The sequence below is a fragment of the Accipiter gentilis genome, chromosome 7 (genome assembly GCF_929443795.1).
Source record: "Accipiter gentilis chromosome 7, bAccGen1.1, whole genome shotgun sequence".
NCBI lineage: Eukaryota > Metazoa > Chordata > Aves > Accipitriformes > Accipitridae > Astur > Astur gentilis.
In genome coordinates this window covers 5,563,519-5,582,255 of record NC_064886.1, presented here as the reverse complement: position 1 = coordinate 5,582,255, position 18,737 = coordinate 5,563,519, and the positions used below count along the sequence as shown (strand labels likewise).

The 18,737-nt window shown below is 38.1% G+C and overlaps 2 protein-coding genes across 5 annotated transcripts in view; both read right to left on the bottom strand.

The window, feature by feature from the left end:
• Nucleotides 1-58: 58 nt before the first annotated feature.
• Nucleotides 59-17,913, bottom strand: UPB1 (beta-ureidopropionase 1). Its single transcript, XM_049807029.1, has 10 exons — nucleotides 17,740-17,913; nucleotides 16,806-16,977; nucleotides 15,177-15,264; nucleotides 14,369-14,463; nucleotides 12,916-13,077; nucleotides 8,783-8,952; nucleotides 5,328-5,409; nucleotides 4,425-4,467; nucleotides 3,133-3,287; nucleotides 59-312 (listed from the first exon to the last, which is right to left on the bottom strand). Exons 1-10 carry the CDS (start codon nucleotides 17,838-17,840, stop codon nucleotides 229-231), a joined length of 1,152 nt encoding a protein of 383 aa, XP_049662986.1. The 5' UTR covers nucleotides 17,841-17,913; the 3' UTR covers nucleotides 59-228.
• The window catches only part of ADORA2A (adenosine A2a receptor), a 54,236-nt gene continuing 52,396 nt past the window's right edge, over nucleotides 16,898-18,737 (bottom strand). For 3 of the 4 annotated variants that reach the window (XR_007506843.1, XR_007506846.1, XR_007506847.1), the window contains exon 10: nucleotides 16,898-16,977. The gene's annotated coding sequence lies outside the window, so the exon portion shown is untranslated. The remainder of the gene's footprint in view (nucleotides 16,978-18,737) is intronic. The other variant, XR_007506842.1, reaches the window with a different exon arrangement.

Sequence of the window (18,737 nt, the reverse complement as noted above, 5' to 3'; positions counted from 1 at the left end):
AACAAAAGTTTGGACTCATTAGTGTAAATGGCAAAAAAAAACCCCAAAACCAAGAGGCCATTTTTCAATTATTTTACTTAACACAGTTTTGAATCCTATTATTTACAAGTTGGTTACAGGAAATTAAATTACAACATTAAACTAACAACTTGTGATCCACAGTACACCTATCATCCAACAGTACCTTTTAATTTGTTATGCAATATTTAATTGTAATGAGATGCTCTCTCACTCTTTGATTATACTGGGTATAAAATAAGGCTGGACTGCTTCAGTGAGCTTGTCTGCATACATTTCATATCTACCAGTCATCTGAAAAAGAAAAATCAAAGTTTCAGTTCTTGTAGTAAGCTATGAAAGTACTTCAGTAGAAAATATTTATGGGAACCATTTTTTTTTTATGATGACCTATTATTTAATTGCCCCAAACAGTAAAATCATAATTCACTCAAAATGCAAGACCCTTAGCACAAACTAATATACTTCTTTTATAAAAGAACTCGCACTGTGTTGCCTAAAACTATACTTCTACTCAAAAAAGAGACTCTACTCTAAAAAGTAAAACTTTAAAGCGAACACCTTCCTGCTTTGCAGCTGTCCTTCACTGACAGTCATGTCTGCTGACTAATTACTTAAGGCTATTTTGGTTATCCTGGATAGCTGAAAGTTGAATGTGAAAGGTGGGCTTACTTTCTTATGCATCAACAATATTCTCTTTTCAGTAACTTATGCCTATGAAGGCAAAAGGAGTATGTAATTATGTCTTCACAATATGCCCTTGACAACTGATGAACCCTGCTGTCAGCAATGTTTGCATAGGTGCCACTGATGGTATTTGGGTTGCTGTTACTTATTATCATTGTTTTGGGTGATACAGTAAGCTAGGAGGCTGAAATATAGCACTTTACATAGAGCTATCATCCTCTTCTGAAGTGCACAGTCTACAACATTGGCTCTGAGGGGAGCGAATTACTTCTTTCTTGCCAGAGTGTAATGAGGACAATTTGTTTAACTATTTTGCTGCTGTAAGTTTAGCAAAGACATTCTACTTAACATCCCTTTCAGGCATCATTGAATGCAAATTGCAGGTACCAGAGCAGGTTAAATAGGTTCCTACTTGCTATCAAGGGGTTTCTGCAGTGGATAACTGATGACTTCATACTTCCTCATTCCCCTCATATCAAGAACTACCTCTGTCTTGACCAAAATGAAAGGAAAAGGAAACAGATATCCCCTGTCACCTAAACAAAAGCCACAGCTGTGCCTTATGTGCCAAAAGACCAACAATAGCAATCCACACCATCAACATAAAACTAAGGTGCTGAAAGTACAAGACTTGAAGACAACCCAAAATAAGCAATTCTATACAAAACAGCTAAAGGTCAGTGTTTTGCTTTTACTGTTTGTTTTTCCTAATCAATACAATTGCTTTTGTTCAGATACCCCTACTAAGCTGTTATAAGCAATGCTCCATGTGCTTCCTGACACACTAAACCTCTACTCTGCAATAAGGGCCTCAGATTTCAGTGGCAAAGCAAAACTAAATGCCTGCCTGACTTAAAAAAACCTGGGAATGTCTCAGCACAGTTTAATTCTACTATGTCAACAGCCATATACCTACCACACACATCTGTAAAATAACAAATGCAATTCTGTCCAGAAGATGACCTGAAATTACTTTTTGTCTTTAGTCCCTATATACAGATTGGCAGCATTAACAAAGAAATTAAGCTCTACCTAAGAAATGACTATGTTTTAATTTAGCATTTCAAGTTTATTCAGCAGTTCAAATCCACAGAAAAATTGTATTTTTGCATCAAATTGAAATCAAAACATATTATGTATTGCACTATATTGTAATGCACAAGGTGGTTCCAAATAAACCAGCCCTATAAAATAAATGTCTCCTTGCAGTAACATTATGTGCAAAAATTGACACTCCTTACAAATGATTACTTATTTTAAATACTAGATTATCACTGGGGTACCTACACATATTGTGACAGTTGCCAGCCAGGAGTTCTGGTCTACTTTGTTAGGATTCAAATCATGCTGATCTTAAGAGCAGACAGGAAAAACTTCTAGTCTAGCAGTACTGAGGACTAAAACGAAAGGCCTGTCTCCACAGAAATAAGCAAGTTGTTTGCTTCATCAACAAAGCCTATTTAAGAAGTTGCCACCTCTTTTTTCCTTTTGCTTGCTTGCTTTGTTGTTGCAACAGAATATTTGTGGGTCTGCTGTAAACTTGATCAGATTCAAAGAAGAAACTGCAGTGTCATTTGTTTGTTTAAAAAAAAAAAAAAATCTGGTCACTCCACTAAACCAGTGTACAATATAGCACCCCACATAGCTTGTACTGGCACAACAGAAGGGTTAGCAAACTGCAATGCTGCGGTGGCAATTTCTTAAACCAGCACTGCTGCTGGACAAATTAAATCAAATTACACCCTCAGGAAAGATGATCCAAATTAGGTTTGTCTCAGAATACAAAAAAACAGTAATAAATAAGTTTGTTAAAGCCACATGGAAAGGATTGCCGCCATCTTAATCTGATTTAGATAAATTCAAACACGTGTTAGGGTGCTTCAGAGATGAATGTACACAGTTCTTTCTCTGTGGCTTCAACATGTCTACAAATTCAGGGAGTTAACACTGCAAGAAGTTTGCATTCAGAAAGTTCTCAGAAGCTTAAAGATTCTTGTGGGTTTGGGTTTTCACTACTTTTCACCAAAACTGACAAGTAAGGCCTATAAGAATATAAAGAACTACCATATTAGGTCAGATCAAAGGTCCATCTCAGCTCAGTTACAAATGCCTACGAACCTTGCATAAGGAAACCTTACATATTTCCCCTAGCAGTCCTCAGAGCTCCTGGCAATCCACACTTAAGGACCAAAGGCTAAGTTTTTCATTTAAAAGCTATTGGCCTAGTTTCCCTGAATTTGGCTACTCCTTTTCGGAATCCATTTATGCCTTTGGCTTCCAGAACATCCTGTTAACTTAGTTCAACAATTTAAGCTCTGGATTGTTAAAAAAAAAAAAAAGGCTGCCTTTTAACTACTGTAAGATCATCATGAAAGCTTGTTTGTTCCAATATCATATGTAAGTTTGTTTCTTTATAAGCAGGCTTACCTTAAAATTCCATTTGTCACTGACTTGCCTGCAAAGATTTAGATCCATTTCTACCACCAGAAGTCCATCCCGAGTGCGAGAGAGTCCTGGGGTCCTGCTGCCATCTGGTGCAGCTACATAACTTGAGCCATAAAAATGGCCCAAGTCATGGTGTGCTTAAAGAAATTTTTAAAAAGCGTGTAATGCCATCTGCAAACAAGTATACAACTTAACATGCAGTACCATATAAAAACTGGCTCAATTTCTTGTGGTTGCTCACTCACCGTGCTTTAAGCAAGATATCGCCCTGAAGAGTCACAGCACAATCCTAAGGTAATTGCAGTTTTGACCAATAGTTACTTTCATGCACAGTACAGCTTTCACATATATCAAATTAACAGGAAAAAACTCACTGCACTGCCTTTTAAATAATGCATGATTATGGTCTCCCATTATTGAGTCTCTGAACTAAAGGAAAGGCTTTGCTTTCATTGTTTTTTTATTTAGAATTTAAATTAATTCTAATTGTCAAATCATACATTTCCAAAACAGCTGACAGAGATGCACCCATTCAATTTTCAATACAAGGTCAGAGGTGAAAACACTGGAATTTGAGGCACAGAAAAAAAAAATCTTACTTCATATTGCACAACTCTGAGTTGTGCCAAAAATCAGCCACATCTGTTGTACTACTAAGCAATGGATACCACTGACCTTTTTCATGCAGCTGCTACACTTAGCTCCAAAACTAGCTTAAAAAAAAAAAGCTCAGGCCCACTCCAGATGAAGCCAAAAGCAGTCATGGTTGACACAGGACAAATTATAGTGTTTCAACATACAAGTGAAGTACATACAAGCAAATCTCATGCTCTTCTTTGAGCATTCTCTTCTTTAACTTCCAGCAAATCTGTGAACCAGGGCAAGATGGCTTGGCTGGGGATTCAGGCTAGGGCTGTTACTGTTAATAATCTTAAAACTATGGATAATACGTCATGCATACACTGAGAACAAAGGCTAATTTGTGGGATTTCTGTCTTGCAGTCCTACAATACTGCATTGACTCCAAAACTCTTAGTCCTCTGAAAGTATATAGAAACCTTAGGTGTGAACTTCTGGTGACCACATACTGTGGTACCACCAACTATAATAGGAAGTGCTGCTTCTCTCCAGCTTACAGAACAGCAGTCTTAAGTAAGACAGTCGCTAGCTACCACAGCTGTCATGAGATAGACACTTGCAGGAGAGCTACCATTTCTTCAGACTTTCTAGTTTAACAATTATTAGCAACCACTGAATGTGATTTCTGAACATACCTTTTCCACCATCTCCGGAAGTAAAGGCATTTTTGTAGTATTCCTGTGAAATAAAAGGGATCCATAGGTGGCAGTGTAATTCCATTTCATTCAAGAAATCCTTGCTAGTCTACCATATTTAGTATGGAAGTTTATATAAATCTATTAAGATTTTTTCTGGCATACTATCAGCACTGTCTAAAGGGAGTCATCAGAAGGGCCTAGTTCCTATGATGGATAGGCTACAAAACAAGATCTTTTTGTATCACTGCCTGTTGTTCATACACTTTGGGGAACATGCCTCGTATCAGTTTCACAAGTCTCAAGAAGAGGCAAAAGAGGAGACATTTAACGAAACACATCTTTGTGGGTCACAAAAGGCGGCAAATGTATTCACATGATGGGAAGAACAAGTCAGGATTTTTGCAGTGAACCTTATAAAAGAACATAAATGTAGGGTATTTGGACTAACCTGAAGGCAAGAACAACTTATTGTGTGCAATATTAGTTTCCATTATAGAACTTCAGTGTCCAGAAAGACAGTATCTGTAGTAGTATCTGTACAACAGCAATCAGTTGTGTACCACTGACTTGAAGATACATTCCATTTTCAGTCATTTTGGCTAAAAGAATACTGATTTCACCATAGAAACTAGGAAAATTAGCAAAAGGGTGGGTGCCTATTACAAAGAGAGAAATTCAAGAACAGGAAGCAGCTGCAACCAAAAAGTAGGCTGCCAGCAACAAGGCAGCTCTCAATCTCTTTATCACTGTCCGTCTTCAAATCATATTATAAACACTAATACAGTAGTTATACAGTAGAAGAATCTCTGCATGCTAGTGCTACTCAGTTCATTACCTTGAATTAACTCATGCTACACTACCTAAATTATGAAATGAAATGAAAAAAGTGAAGATACATACCGTTCCTACCCTGTTGATGGGACATGTAAAGCAGTGATTAGCTATGGCAGCATTTCTTGCTTCAATTGGCCACAGGGACTCGCTGCAATACACAAAAGAGGAGGCAGGTATTCATTACTTGTCTACTTCAGAGCTAAATTTAGATTATGACTGTTTCACACTGTACCTTTTCTGTCAAAGAAGCCAAAGTTAGCTGCTAAGACTGAACTTGTACAATCAAAATCTCCCTACAGATACAGCCAAGCACTATCATTATTTTCTGCTCAAATATAGGTATAAACAGGTCTATCTGATAACCTTGTAAATATGGCTTTGTCATGGAAAAAAAAAATTAAGACATCTCCATATTTTCAAAGCAATTAAAGTGTAAAATGTTTTACTCTCCAAATTATGCAAAGGATTTACACATGGGCTTTCACATTCCATTACCTTTAATATACCAAACATCATTCTGCAACAAAGCTGTAAGAGATTCATACAAGTTGTCTCCTTTTTTCCCAAAATGGTCCAGAAGAGGCTTTTTCAGCAATGAGTGGAAAAAAAAAAATTATGGGAATAATAAAAAAATGAAAGGAAAATAAAAATCTATTTCCACCAAAATTTCCCACTTGTATTTTTTCATAGCACCTTCCAGTAAGTCATTTTTCCCATGGTGGACTGATGAAAAAGAAAGCATGTTTAACAAAAGTATTCTGATAATTTCCCAGTAATTACCTTTTAAACCAGTCACTAAATTTACATAAAACCAAGAACTGAGAAATGAGGAATAAAAAATTCCTTCTCTTTTACAAGCCTCTATTTCTCTTCCAAAGGAGATTTCAATTCTGACTGATGTTTAAAACTGAAATAGTCTTCTTTTTACTAAATAGTTTGATACACAGGGATCAGACTAGTTAACAGGAGGTCTGGAAGTACTCAGAGCTCCAAAACAAAGGTGATACAATTTGTACACTCCTGTGACAGCATGTACCTGCCAGATTCTTAATACCAAGACGAAGTTGCAAGCATCTGACTCATTAATCTCCCAGTCAGACTCAAGAATCTTAAAGAGATGGTCATTGGACTGATTGAAAGAACTTGGTTTATTGCCTCTTTTCTCAATTACTTTGAGTCTGGCAGCCAGCTCTTCTAAGAAAAAGGGATTTTATTGAAAAGCTCCAGCAAATTACAATTTCACAGAAGAGAGACAGGAAAAAAAGTTTATAGCCAAGAAGCAACCCCAGAGACAGTTTTTACACGGGCCTCAAGAGTCCTCTTCCTGCGATAAAAAATATATGCTTAAAAACAATCACGTGAAAGCCAATAATGAGGAGAGCCTGAAGCACCCAGAGTACCAATGAAGTGCTGTATGATAACAGGGTAATTTCTGTTTGCTCTCCTGTTAACGGGCTATAAGTGGACAATCACAAATATTATTCTAGTAGTGACATAAATGCCTCCAAAGCATTCATTCAACTATTTTCAAAGGACATTTTCTAATGTTACTCAACCTAAATTATCTTGTATACCAAAAACTATTAAAGGCACTTTGAATGACAGGTTACTGCATCTGACCTACAGTTCTACTCTCCAGGTTTGCAAATACATGGTTCTCTGCAACTGAACTGGCTGTGGGTATGAAAATTTTATCTCTCTAATCTGTTTTTTCACCATTTCTACCTTATTAGGAATGCTCCATGTCCTCAGAATTTTCTAGCTGGTGGACAACAAAATTGGATTAATTCTCTTGGACCAGAGACAGAAAACCTCCAAATTTACATTAAACAGGTAAAGAGAGGGGATTGGGTGAATCCTGAAGAAATGAAAAATGCTAAAAAAGATACTCCTCTTACATTTCTAACTCTTCTATCATCTTGTATACCCAGGTAGCAAGTCTCTATTGCTTGAACATTTCATACATTAAGGTTTACAAAACTGACACTGGAAAAATCTCTTCCTCTAGGTTTAAAGAAATAAAAATTAAAATATTCTGCAATTAGTTCACACACACAAGCCCAGTTGAAGGGAGAGAGAAGAGAAATGATAAAGAATTTTCAGTATTATATGAGATCAGTATGTCTTCTTTGCCACTAGATATTATACTTGTATTACAATATCATCCGTAACAATGAAATACACTCCTGTCAGCCTCCTAAAAATTATCTTTGGAGCTAGAAACTCAAAGACAGTTCAGCTAGCCCAAAATATGGGGGTTTAACTCACAAAGGAAATGTTTGTATTCCCAAGAACTCTGCAAAGCCAGACTTTCCCCCACTGCCCCATACTAAGCTGAAGAGGGTTAAAAATATTATTATTTATAATTAAGCATTAACTAGCATCACTTCTTCAGTCATATGTATGTAAACATCATACAATACTAAATTACTTTCCAGAGCCTACTGTTATGAGGAGGGGGAAAAAAAAAAAGAAAAAAAAAAGAAAAAGCACAGTTCTGTCATGTGTTAAGCTGATGTGTAGACACATTCTGGAATCCCACACCTCAATTTACAAATAGTCTAATTTGGAATTTGAAAGTATTGAGTAGTATAGCAAAGAACAGAATACAATGAGAATGAAAGGAAGGCATGGTGATTTTGTCAAGAAGAGTATAAAGAACCACTGAAACCATTTCTAGAAGGTTTCTACCTAAAGAAAGCCTCCCCCCCTCCCCAGCCCTAAAGAAATGCAGTTATTTTGCATCACTTTATAGTATCCCAAGCAACATACAGCGTGTATCAGACAATGCTTTGGAAGCATGGCACATTTAAAGGTTATTATATTGAAATGTGACTGATGCTGATAATGTAGAGGCAAAGCATATTCAAGATCTAATCCACAAATTAATCATTATGAGCTAGCTAAAAAGTGCGTTTTCTTAGCTCACTGAACTGGTTTTCTTTTTTCTTTTAGGAAATCAAGTCAGTAGGGTGCAATTAATGTCAATCTGCAGAAGATTATCTCAAGGGAAACCGTTTACACTGGTTCAGTCTGGTTCAAGAGGCCTGATAATCACAAAATTGCCAACAGTTAAAAAAAAAAAGTTTCTGAGAAAAGGGTTTCTCAGCTTGGCTCTGAAAACTGCAATTTGATACCATACTTACTGGCTCCTAGGTGGATGATGCAAGCTGGCAAGCTAAGCCTGAATGTAAATTCCTACTGCCTATCATAAAGCAAAAATATTACATGGATAATCTAAATAAACTCCCATTAGTTTTCAGAATACCAGCTGGATGCTTGTTAACTCTGTCTCAGAGACAAAAGACCTGCAGATGTACAACTAAAGTTCTGGAAGAGAATCAGTGACTATGAGCAGACTGGTAGCCCAAAACTCCAGATGGAGAAGAATGCAGATTCCTTTCTGAAGGCAAAACAAAGAGGTGATGCCTCAGATTCCAAGCCTCAGCAAGGTGCCCCTGAGGCACCTGGTTCAGTTAACCCAGAAAGCGTGCAACGGCCTAAATCAGTTTGTATTTTACCTGAGCTTTCCAATAGTGGCTGAAGGGTTAAAGATGATCTCTGCTCCATTCATACTAAACATGAGCCAGTTCAGAGGGTGATGGCGCCCATAGCAGATATTCACAGCAATTGTTCCAAACTGTGTCTGAAACACTGGGTGTCCTGTATTTCCTTCCATATAGTAAGTAGACTGCAAAAAAATCCAAATAAAACAAAACCCCACAAATACAGACTTCTTTAAAAAGCAAAAATACCTCCAACATTGCTTTGACACTTCCCAATTTCTGATTACCAGCTTCAAGTCATTACACCGTGAGCAAGGACAGCTTTCATTTAGTACATAGCTGCCCTGTAATGGGTATATAACAAAAAGTGGCTCTCTTAGGCTGCTGAGATCAAATTCAAGACCCTTTCCGTTTCCCTTCACTCATACTGCACCTAAGCACTGTCTGACTTTGACATAAACACTTCTATTAATGCTAGAAACTTCTACAGAAGCTTAGAAGAGATCCACTAATTGCCAAACTTTAGGCATGTCTCTTAGTACTTTCACCACATAAGAAAATTCTCCTAAGTCATCACGATCCTTTGATTCTGATTGAAAAAAGAGATGATGAATACTGTTTAAAGAACACGGAATTCCTTTACATTCACCTGTTATGTAATGTCATGCAGTAATTTTATGAATGCTATAAGGAACTATCAGTGTATAGCTAAGATTGGTTATTTAAACTTCGTATATGCCTATTGCCCTAAACAGACAGAAGGCTTGAAACTACTACCAGGAAAATCACAGGATGAATCTAGAGAACACTCCTTAAAGAAAATGGAGCCAACTGTTGGCTTAAAGATCCCATCTACCATATGCTGTGAACTTTCATCCTATCATATCAAACATTTCTAAACAATTAGAAATGCACTGGTTCCTGTAAAAGGCACTAGTGAAGAGAAGGACAGATCATTGTTAACAGCTATAGAGACAAACATTCACAGAGATATTAAAAATGAAATGTACAGAAATGGTTCTTCACAAATAGAAGAAAAGGGTATGTGTGGAGTCACTGACAGTTGCCTGCTTAGAGTTCAGTGGTAGTCAAAAACCCAAGAAAATCTTAGACATCAACAGGAAGGATATTGAAACATAACAGCTGGTTTACAAGAATTCTGTGTGCCCATGGCTTGAGTACTCCGGGCAATTCTAGTGTCTGCATCTCAATAATGTACTAGGTGCAGATATACTAGATAATGTAGATATACTAGAGATAGAATAAGTAAAGGCAACTGAAATGATGAAGGGGATGGGGCAGCTCCCTTGTGAGGAGCAACTAAAAAGGCTCTTCAATCTGCAGACAGAAAGCTGAGGGCAATATTATGAACACCATTTACAAAATCACAAAGGCAGTGGATAAGATGAATACAGAAATCCCAAAGCAGTAGCAGTAGTGGGTATTGACTGAAATTACACTCTTGTACCTGTTTTCAAAGAAAGTAGCTTTTTGCATGCAGCAGGCAGTGCACTTCTGAAATTTGCTTCTTTGTGAAAACAGGTATTATCATCAGGTTCAGAAGGGACTAGACAAAGTCATTAATAAAAGAACCACAGATAAGAAAAGAAATAGACAGGAACATGCCACCCAACATCCCTAACACAATGACTGTGGATACCGAGGGAGCACAAAAGTTGTAGTGGACAGACTTATTCCTAATAGTACCTTTTTGTGATGATCTCAGAGACAGAAAAGCAAGGTACATAATCCACCAGCCTGACCCAATGGGGCGTGCCTCTTATCACATAAGAAAGGTGTGTCGTAAAACAATTCCCTTTTTATTGAAATTATCTGTCCATCGTAACAACCACTGCCATTGGTCTTGAAAGAAGAACCATATCAGGCCTAAAGCAAGCACAGTTACACCTGGGGAACAAACTAGGGCCTCATGTAAGTGTAAGAGAATGGCATGATAGATACAGGGGGATCATCCTCTGAAACCAAGAACGACTAGAGATTCAGTATGCCCGGTAAAAGTGACATCTCATGTTTCTTATCAGGTGTCACGAAAAAATCAGTGCCTAAGGGACTGTGCAATATCTCCTTTCATGTCTGCAGAGAGCACACCACGTGGTGGGCACTGACACAGTCCTATTTCAAAACAATTCTGCCGATTGAATATATTTCCATTTTTTCTTCTATTGTCAGTTTTCTTTTATTACAATAGGAAAAGAAAAACAAGAATGCTGTTGCTTCAGGGAATTCATCAGTTCTTATTTCTTTATTCCTCACCAGAGGTCACAATCATCTCCACAGCAACAAACTGTGATGTCTCAAGAAGGATTGATTTTTGTTTATTTATATGCCCTTCCACACATGGCTGAATAGGTTACAGACAAATCTCTTTCCCCTTTCCATTTAGTTCTCACCCATTCAACAAGGATGATTTTAACAAGGCTCCTTTCCCTATCTGCTCTACAGAGACAATCCACAAAAATAATTTCAAATTCAACGCTTCCTTGGAGGTTAACTTTGTTGATAAAGAAAACAACATTAAAGTCACAGAGATGAGCATAATCCTTCCCTGTACTAGCTAAAAAGACAGTGCTGTTTTGGCTAAACGTTCCTTGCTTCTATAATGAGGTAGATACAAGAAATGTCAAATCATTATAGTATACCTGCAAGATATAATTAGATTGTTTTGTGGCAATTCTGGCATTTAGGATTATAAGAACTAAGTCCTTTTAGGAATTATGCAAAACTCTTGATGAAAGTCTATTTATACTTCACATGGAAAAGTAAAAATATATTTTCTTAGGTCCCTTTCATTACAGTTTCAAAGCTGGAAACAAGAAGTTTCTTGGAATCTGCTGATGCTCCACAAAACACTGTCTGGAAAACTGAAAGATATCATATTTTAGCACAAGCAAAAGGAATTTATTTTTTGTTTGATTACACAAGGAACAAATCAAGAATGTGGAAAGTAACCAAAATTCATTTTTATTAGTGCTTTTATTTTATATGGGTTTGTTAGTTATTGTTTTGCTAGCTAAAAGACAGATCTGATAAAATAATATTAAATATCAAAATAATTATTAAAGATAGAAGTCAACACTGGTGACTGACAGGCCTGTGCCAGAAATCTATTGTGCAGAAACCTATTAACAGTTTCATCTGAAGAAACACAAACCAGTCGGATCAGGTCTAGGAGCCCAGGTCAAAACTTCCAGAAGTCTTTGAACACGAAGTTTCAAGACACAAAAAACTTTTAAAAATTAATTAAAAAAGCAGTCTAGATTCTGAAGCCTCAGTTTAGTGACTGGAGCATTCAGACAGGGAACAAAAGCAACTGCAGGTATATAGCAGCTCCCGGTGCTTAGAAGAAATGCCTCTGTTAATTACTTTAGCTGACAAGCAGAGATTTAGTTAGGTAAGACAATGTATTTTTAGACTTTGGTTAATTTTTAATCCTGATCTTTCTGCCTGTGATAATTCTATGGATGGATAAACACATTTCAGATCTACCAGTTTTCTTCTGACGTTGCCTTTACTACCATTTCAGTTTCTGAAGCTGATTCTGGAGGATGGCCTAAAAACTGCTGGGGGCTTTAGTGGAAGTAATATGATTACTAAACAGAAGATGCCATAAACCAGCTATTCAGTCAGAAGTGTAATGAATTAAGGGATTCTGCTCAAAGAAATGTAAGCAAAAGAACTATCATTTCCAAGACAATCTTACAGAGAAACAGAGATCAAGTCCATAAATAAACACCTGAGCCACAAAACAATTGCTCTCCAAATTAAAATAAGTTCAACATGCATACATGTAAAAACTACCTCAGCCAATCATGCACAACTAACATAAAGCTGTAACTTCAAGAATTCTGTTTTAAAGATCCTCGATACTTTTGTAGTTTCTAGCAGGCCAAGGAAGAGTACATGACAAAGATTCAATGTTATTTGTCCTTTAAGAGTCATCACTCTCTATTCCTGATGAATTAACTTATTATAATTTCACCTGAGAAAAACTGATTTGACACTTAGTGAACCACATTTTCGAGAAGTACATTACATTTCCTGATGATATAACTCTGATGCAACACATGCTGACACAAACAAGAGCTGCAAAGTAAGACTAGCTTTATAATCACAATACTGTATCTTACCTCATTGAAATCTCCAACCCTTGGAATGTGATTTTTCCTACTTTTGCCAAGGACAGCTCCAGAATTAGAAATTACCACTGCAGCATTCCACAGAGTTCCTCCATGTATTTCATCTCGCTCCAGGATTGGAGATACCACAACCATATTGTATTTCTTTGCCAGCTATACAAATGAACACAATTCTTCTATTATATACAAGCCTGCAGTAATTATTTTAATTTTTTGTTCATAAAGAAGGAATAAAAAAGTTTTCATCTGGTATATTACTCTGACTGTTATCAAGGACTAATGCTTAACGCACACTGGCATGCCCCACATTGCCAGTTTCTTCATCAAAGATGGATACATCACAGACAGCTTTCCACCTGAATCCTTTAACTAGAAATGCAAGGTACCAACAGAAAAAAGCACCCTAACAGCAATGGTCAAACCATGAAGCTCACCTCTATCTATTCACAGGTAGAAGAGGTATAATACCGTTCTTCCATTCTGGTATACCACTCAAGTGGTGTACCAGAAAGAAAGACAGCACAGTTAGCTAAAAACGGTTATTTAAATAAAAAGAAAAAAGAAAAAAAAAAGGAAATGTAAAATAGCATTACATGTTAATTATAAATGTCAAATGACATAGGTGTGAGTGAGAAATAAAGCAACTTCTGACTGCCAGTTTATTAGCACACTGTCTTTTCCTTCAAATCACTTCTTTTTTTCTCCAAGCTTCCATAGTGTCATTAATTCTATAGTGAGAAGCAACATGTACTTGCCCTAGATCAGACTAAAGATATTACACTGTCTACAAAAGCTTAATAGGTCAGTGAATATCTTGGCAAATTTTACATCAAAATGGTCTTTAGTTGTTTCAATCACTTGTAAATGAAAATAATTTAAATTCCTTATATTAAAAAAAAAGTTGTCAGAAAACAAAAAAAACCTCTTCCACCCTTGCAATCAACTGGAAGGGAAAAATAAGAGCCAGACAGTAACAAATCTCCTTAGGTCAATAAAAAGCCCCCTTCATTTTGTGTCATTTCACAGGAAGATGCAAAAAATTTGTGTGAAAGTGTTCCCTGTTCAGAAAAGGCTAGCGATTTTTCTTCTCACACTCTCATACAAGCATTGTCTACTATTCAACTGTTCTAGGCAAGAAACAGCTTTTAAATGGAAATAAAAAATATTTGTATGAAGAATTGTTCCTCCTGTGTAAAATTCAGGAATAGTTAAATGGGTGATTTCACATGCCTTCCATAGTAGAAGGTAGTCTATAAATGCAAAGTAGTTTAAAAAATAAACATTGAGCACAGTTGTTGTTGTCCATTTCTACTTTACTCACTATCATAATACTTGTCAAGCAAGTTACTGGTACATAAAGAAGAAAACCATGCTAATCAGTGGCAGTTATGGGCTAGTGTTGAAGGCTGGATGTGGGTGGGGGTTCGCTTGGTTGGTTTTTTACCTCTTGACAGAATTTTGTTGTTGGCCCATCTTCTGCTGACTCAGCAAATTCAGTCCAAGGAAGCTTCTCTCTTGTACAAAAAGCAAAGGGCATGGCTAGAAAACACCAATGCAAGATAAAATTTACAAGAATGTTCATGTCACTCAAGAAATACACAGTTTGCATGAACACAGATAAAAAATTAAACACTTAAGAATGATTCAACTGTTTTTCTTGTTTAAAGACAAAAGCTATTTTAAAATATTTTTAGCAAGGGCAAGGAGTTTTGGGCCCACACAGAGCAAAGCAGAAGAGACAGAATGCACTTAGTGAAGCCTTACCAGAGGTAAAAATACAAAATACACTCCAGTCACTAGTGTACACTTTCTGTGAATAACCTGTTTTCACAAACATTTCACGGGCCTTCATTTTGGTTTTTGCCTCTATTAAGCCTCAAAGACTGCATTTTAATTAAAATTAGATTTTTTAATTTTAATATTTGTCTAGAAAACCCCATAAGTTTTAGGAGAAAAAAAACAGGAGGAAAAGATTACGAAGGATGACACGAAGAAGGAGCATGCCTACAAATATCACTGTTGCGGCATACATCAGTCTTCAGTATGACAGACTTCACGTACATCTTCCATACAGTTCTGCTAACTAAGACTCTTTGCTTTTTCCTTTAGAAAGCAAACCAGTGAAGTCAACTGTTACATCTTGGAAGATCTCTGCTCTTTACTTAGAAGACATACTTCCAGTACAGGACACTTGTTAAAATAGAAGGAACTTGATCTCTAACAACCTAGAAGGAATCACAGAAAATACTCACTCCAAGCCTCTTGGAAACAAACTATGTTGACCCCACATATTGCAGCTACTTCCACGATCTCCTCAATTCGTCTGTGCAGTGCAGCCACCTGATTGTGAGAAGTGTCACGCTATTAAAAAAGCTCTATGTTCTAACTCACTTGTGTTCACCAGCTTTGTTCACATTACATTTATCTTGTTCTATACTTAGTCCCATTGCTTTCAGGGGCAGTAACTCAAGAAGTTATCATTCCTGAACACTGATAATAGAAAGAATTAGATCTAGATTTTTAAAAGCATTTAGATGCTGAAAATAGATAAAGCAGTTGTAATTGTATGTAATTCAATGTAATTCCATGGTTACAACATTTAAATATATGGCAAACCATTGCTGACTGACTTGCAAGTAGCTAAAAATCTTAATATAATCAGCAAAAATTTAAACTTTGCTGCTGATTGTAAACAACCTACAGAATGATGTTAAGTGAACGTGAATTCAAGTCAAGTACGCAAAATCTTAAAACATGAGATAAGAACAGTTTATTTCCTTGGTTATCTCCAAATCCTACTCAAACGCATGGATCTTGGATACTCTCTAGAAGTTATTACCTCCGAACTATTTTCTAAATCCCTCTGTCCTAGGAGCTCAGTAGATTATTACCAAGAAAAAAACATCAAAGCATTTATTAATTAGTCAAAAAACATTGTTTCAAAGTACTTTTTCTTGAGTATTCTCCTTAAAGATAAGCATAGGTGTAGCACTTTGCATTGATACTTTCAGGTGTCAATAAAAAGGGACACAAGACAAGTCAACAGTGACCTATGAACTCAACAACTGTACAGTGATTTACAGGAAAAGTTAACTGGTTATTTATAAAGTAAAATCATTAATATAATGGGTAGTCTTTTCAACAGATGCTACAAAGAATCCACAAACTCGATCCATTCACCAAATTAATTACTTGCATCCGTGACAGGTAATCTTTCCAAAACAAATTACTTCAGAAATGTTCTGTCCTGTCACTGTACAAAACTGCTACTCTAGGAAATTTTATAAAGGAGGTATTTTCTTTCACTTTTTTAAAGCTAGTTTTACGAGGCTATTTCTGTACATATATGTCACACCTCAGTGCTTTTGTGTCCAAGGTGTTAAGAGATGATGGTCACCTTGTAATAACATTTCATTCACTGCTGTAAAAAGAATAATGAACACAGCTTTATTAATCTGTGTTTACTCTAATGGATTTTCCTATAATGGAACATTTCTCAATTAAAACAAGAACTGCACCTGTGGTTTCCATGGGCTGCCATCTCTCTTGATTTTGGGTAAATGGTTTTCTGTTTCATTTTAGAGGCAAAGGATTTTCATGTACCAAATCAGTTACTAAATAATTACCTTTGGAAAAACTGCAATCAAGTTGTTCACTAGATAAACACAACACAAGAGGCATTTCTGAGAAACAATAAAACTGAACGTGTCATTCAAATTTCTTACAATATGCTGCATTAAGATAGTGATGGGTCCTACATGGCCAGAAAATCAGGAGACATTTCATGATGGAGTTTCTAACATCAACAACTGAACTGTGTTATTTCTCAATCCGGTAGAAGAGGAGTTACACACAAATGGCCCAGATCCCAGTTTGTGTACCTGGACTGCCACTGCTGTGTCTGTGGGAAGTGGAATTTTATTCTGTACCAGTCCCACTCGAACAATGCGTGGCCTTCTCAATTGCTCTGGAGCAGCTTCAAATCCATAGCCCTGTAGTTCAAAATCTCTTTCCTGAGCTGCTGATAGAGCAGCAGCTGGCAAATTAAGTTTTCTGGATTGAACAGGAAACAAAGACATTTCAAGATGAGATGTGCTTCTTTTCTGCTCTGAATGCAATGGACCAAAAGGATCACAAATACTGTCTACCCCTACAGAGACACCCAAACTCCCATGACCCAATACACAACTATCAGACAAAGGAACAATCAGACAGTAGCCAGGTCATGTGCAAACCTCACTGCTCTCCTCCATGGCAGCAAACCCCAGTGTCCTCTTTTATAATTGTGATTTCCAGACACTAATACCTTGCTGCACAAATCAAGGAGCACACACGTACAAAGTTTCATCGGCCACCCCCAGGTTATAAACACTTTCCCTCCAACACATTTCTTCTCATGTTAGATCACCACTTTTCCAGCTCCCTCACCCCGAAGCCACGACCTCCCCAGTCCCCCCTCAAAACTATCCCCCTCAGGTCTTTCCTTCCAGTCAGCCACCTTCTGATACAACCTCCCTACTGCCCTGCTTCCCAAACTTGGATTACCTCCAAACTACCCCAGTTATCTCACCACAGCCTAACCTCACCACAGCACCACAAACGCCACAGAACCTATCCTTCTTCCTTTCAGCCCAGCCCTGTGCCCTGCGCACCCGTCCTCAAACTGACGCCTTCCCCCCGCCCCCCCCCCCCCCTCACTCCCGGCCCGGGCACCCCTCCGGAGCCCGAGGGGGAGGAGGGAGACGGGGAGGCACACGACCCCGACCCCCGCCCCGGGACGGGGCAGAGGGAGGCGAACCGGTCCTGGCAGCCCACCTTGCCTCACCCCCGTAGAGGATCCGCTTCACCTCAGCGAGGTCCTCGGGCGGGATGTGCTGCTCCAAGCAAGACTCCACAGACTCCAGGGTTCCCGCCATGGCGCAGCGCGGAACGGGACAAGGCGAGGGGCGCAGAACGGTTGGGCACGCGCTCACCGTTAGGCACCCGCGCGCCCCCGCGAGCTTTGCCCCCCCCCCCCCCTCCCCGCCGGGACACGCCCCTTTCTCCTCAGAGGGGTTTTGGCGGGCGCGGCTCTCCTCTGGGACCGCTGAGGGGCCGCGAAGTTTCTCCGCTGTGGCGAGGGAGCCCCGAAAGCAGTAGGGCCGGCCTCCTTTAGTTGTAGCAAGGCTGGCTAGGTTGTGCGCCCTGGGCACCGGTGGCTAACCCTGAGGTGCCCCAGAGGGTTAAAGAGGCGCTGATGTGGCCATTCCCAGCTACTTGCCGCTTCTGGGCCAACTCCTCAGCGTCAGAAATAACTCGTCTAAAAGCGGAACATTTTAGGTACTTTTTATAATGATACCATTCAACAAAAAGGCTTAGAAGTAGGTCATAAAATGGCAATGGTTTTCACAGATGTGTGTGTGTCCATTTTAGTTGCAATAAGACTCTGAACAGGAGCCAGTAATAAATAATTTTGTCTTTAACACAGATTTGAGGCCAAATGTAATTGGAAATTCATCCCAAAACCAAAGCTGATGTCGGACAAAGGACTGAACAAATTAAGACCTTGATCTGGGACAAAAATAGTGCATCTAAATAAAGAATATTTCCTTCTGCAGGTACCAAGTGGACACCCTGTTTAAATTAGTTATTCCCACTGAACCATTGGCTATGCCTTCTGCTTCAAAATGCAACTGAAATTTGCAACATGGTAACTGGTTTTCTCACTCCAATGAAGCACTAAGTCCGGGGATGGCTACACATGTCTAAATTTATCACACCCAGTTTAAGCACTGCTTTATGTATCTTGTGGAGGATGTAACAACATTCAGCAC

Bases quoted from the DNA above. Each gene is read 5' to 3' on its own strand.
- UPB1 (XM_049807029.1), bottom strand. From the start codon at position 17,840: ATGGCGGGAACCCTGGAGTCTGTGGAGTCTTGCTTGGAGCAGCACATC. The intron at 16,978-17,739 runs GTGGGCTGCCAG...TGTTCAATCCAG, and splicing joins CTCTACGGGGGTGAGGCAAG to AAAACTTAATTTGCCAGCTG. The intron at 313-3,132 runs GTAAGCCTGCTT...TTTCTTTTTCAG, and splicing joins GTGACAAATGGAATTTTAAG to ATGACTGGTAGATATGAAAT.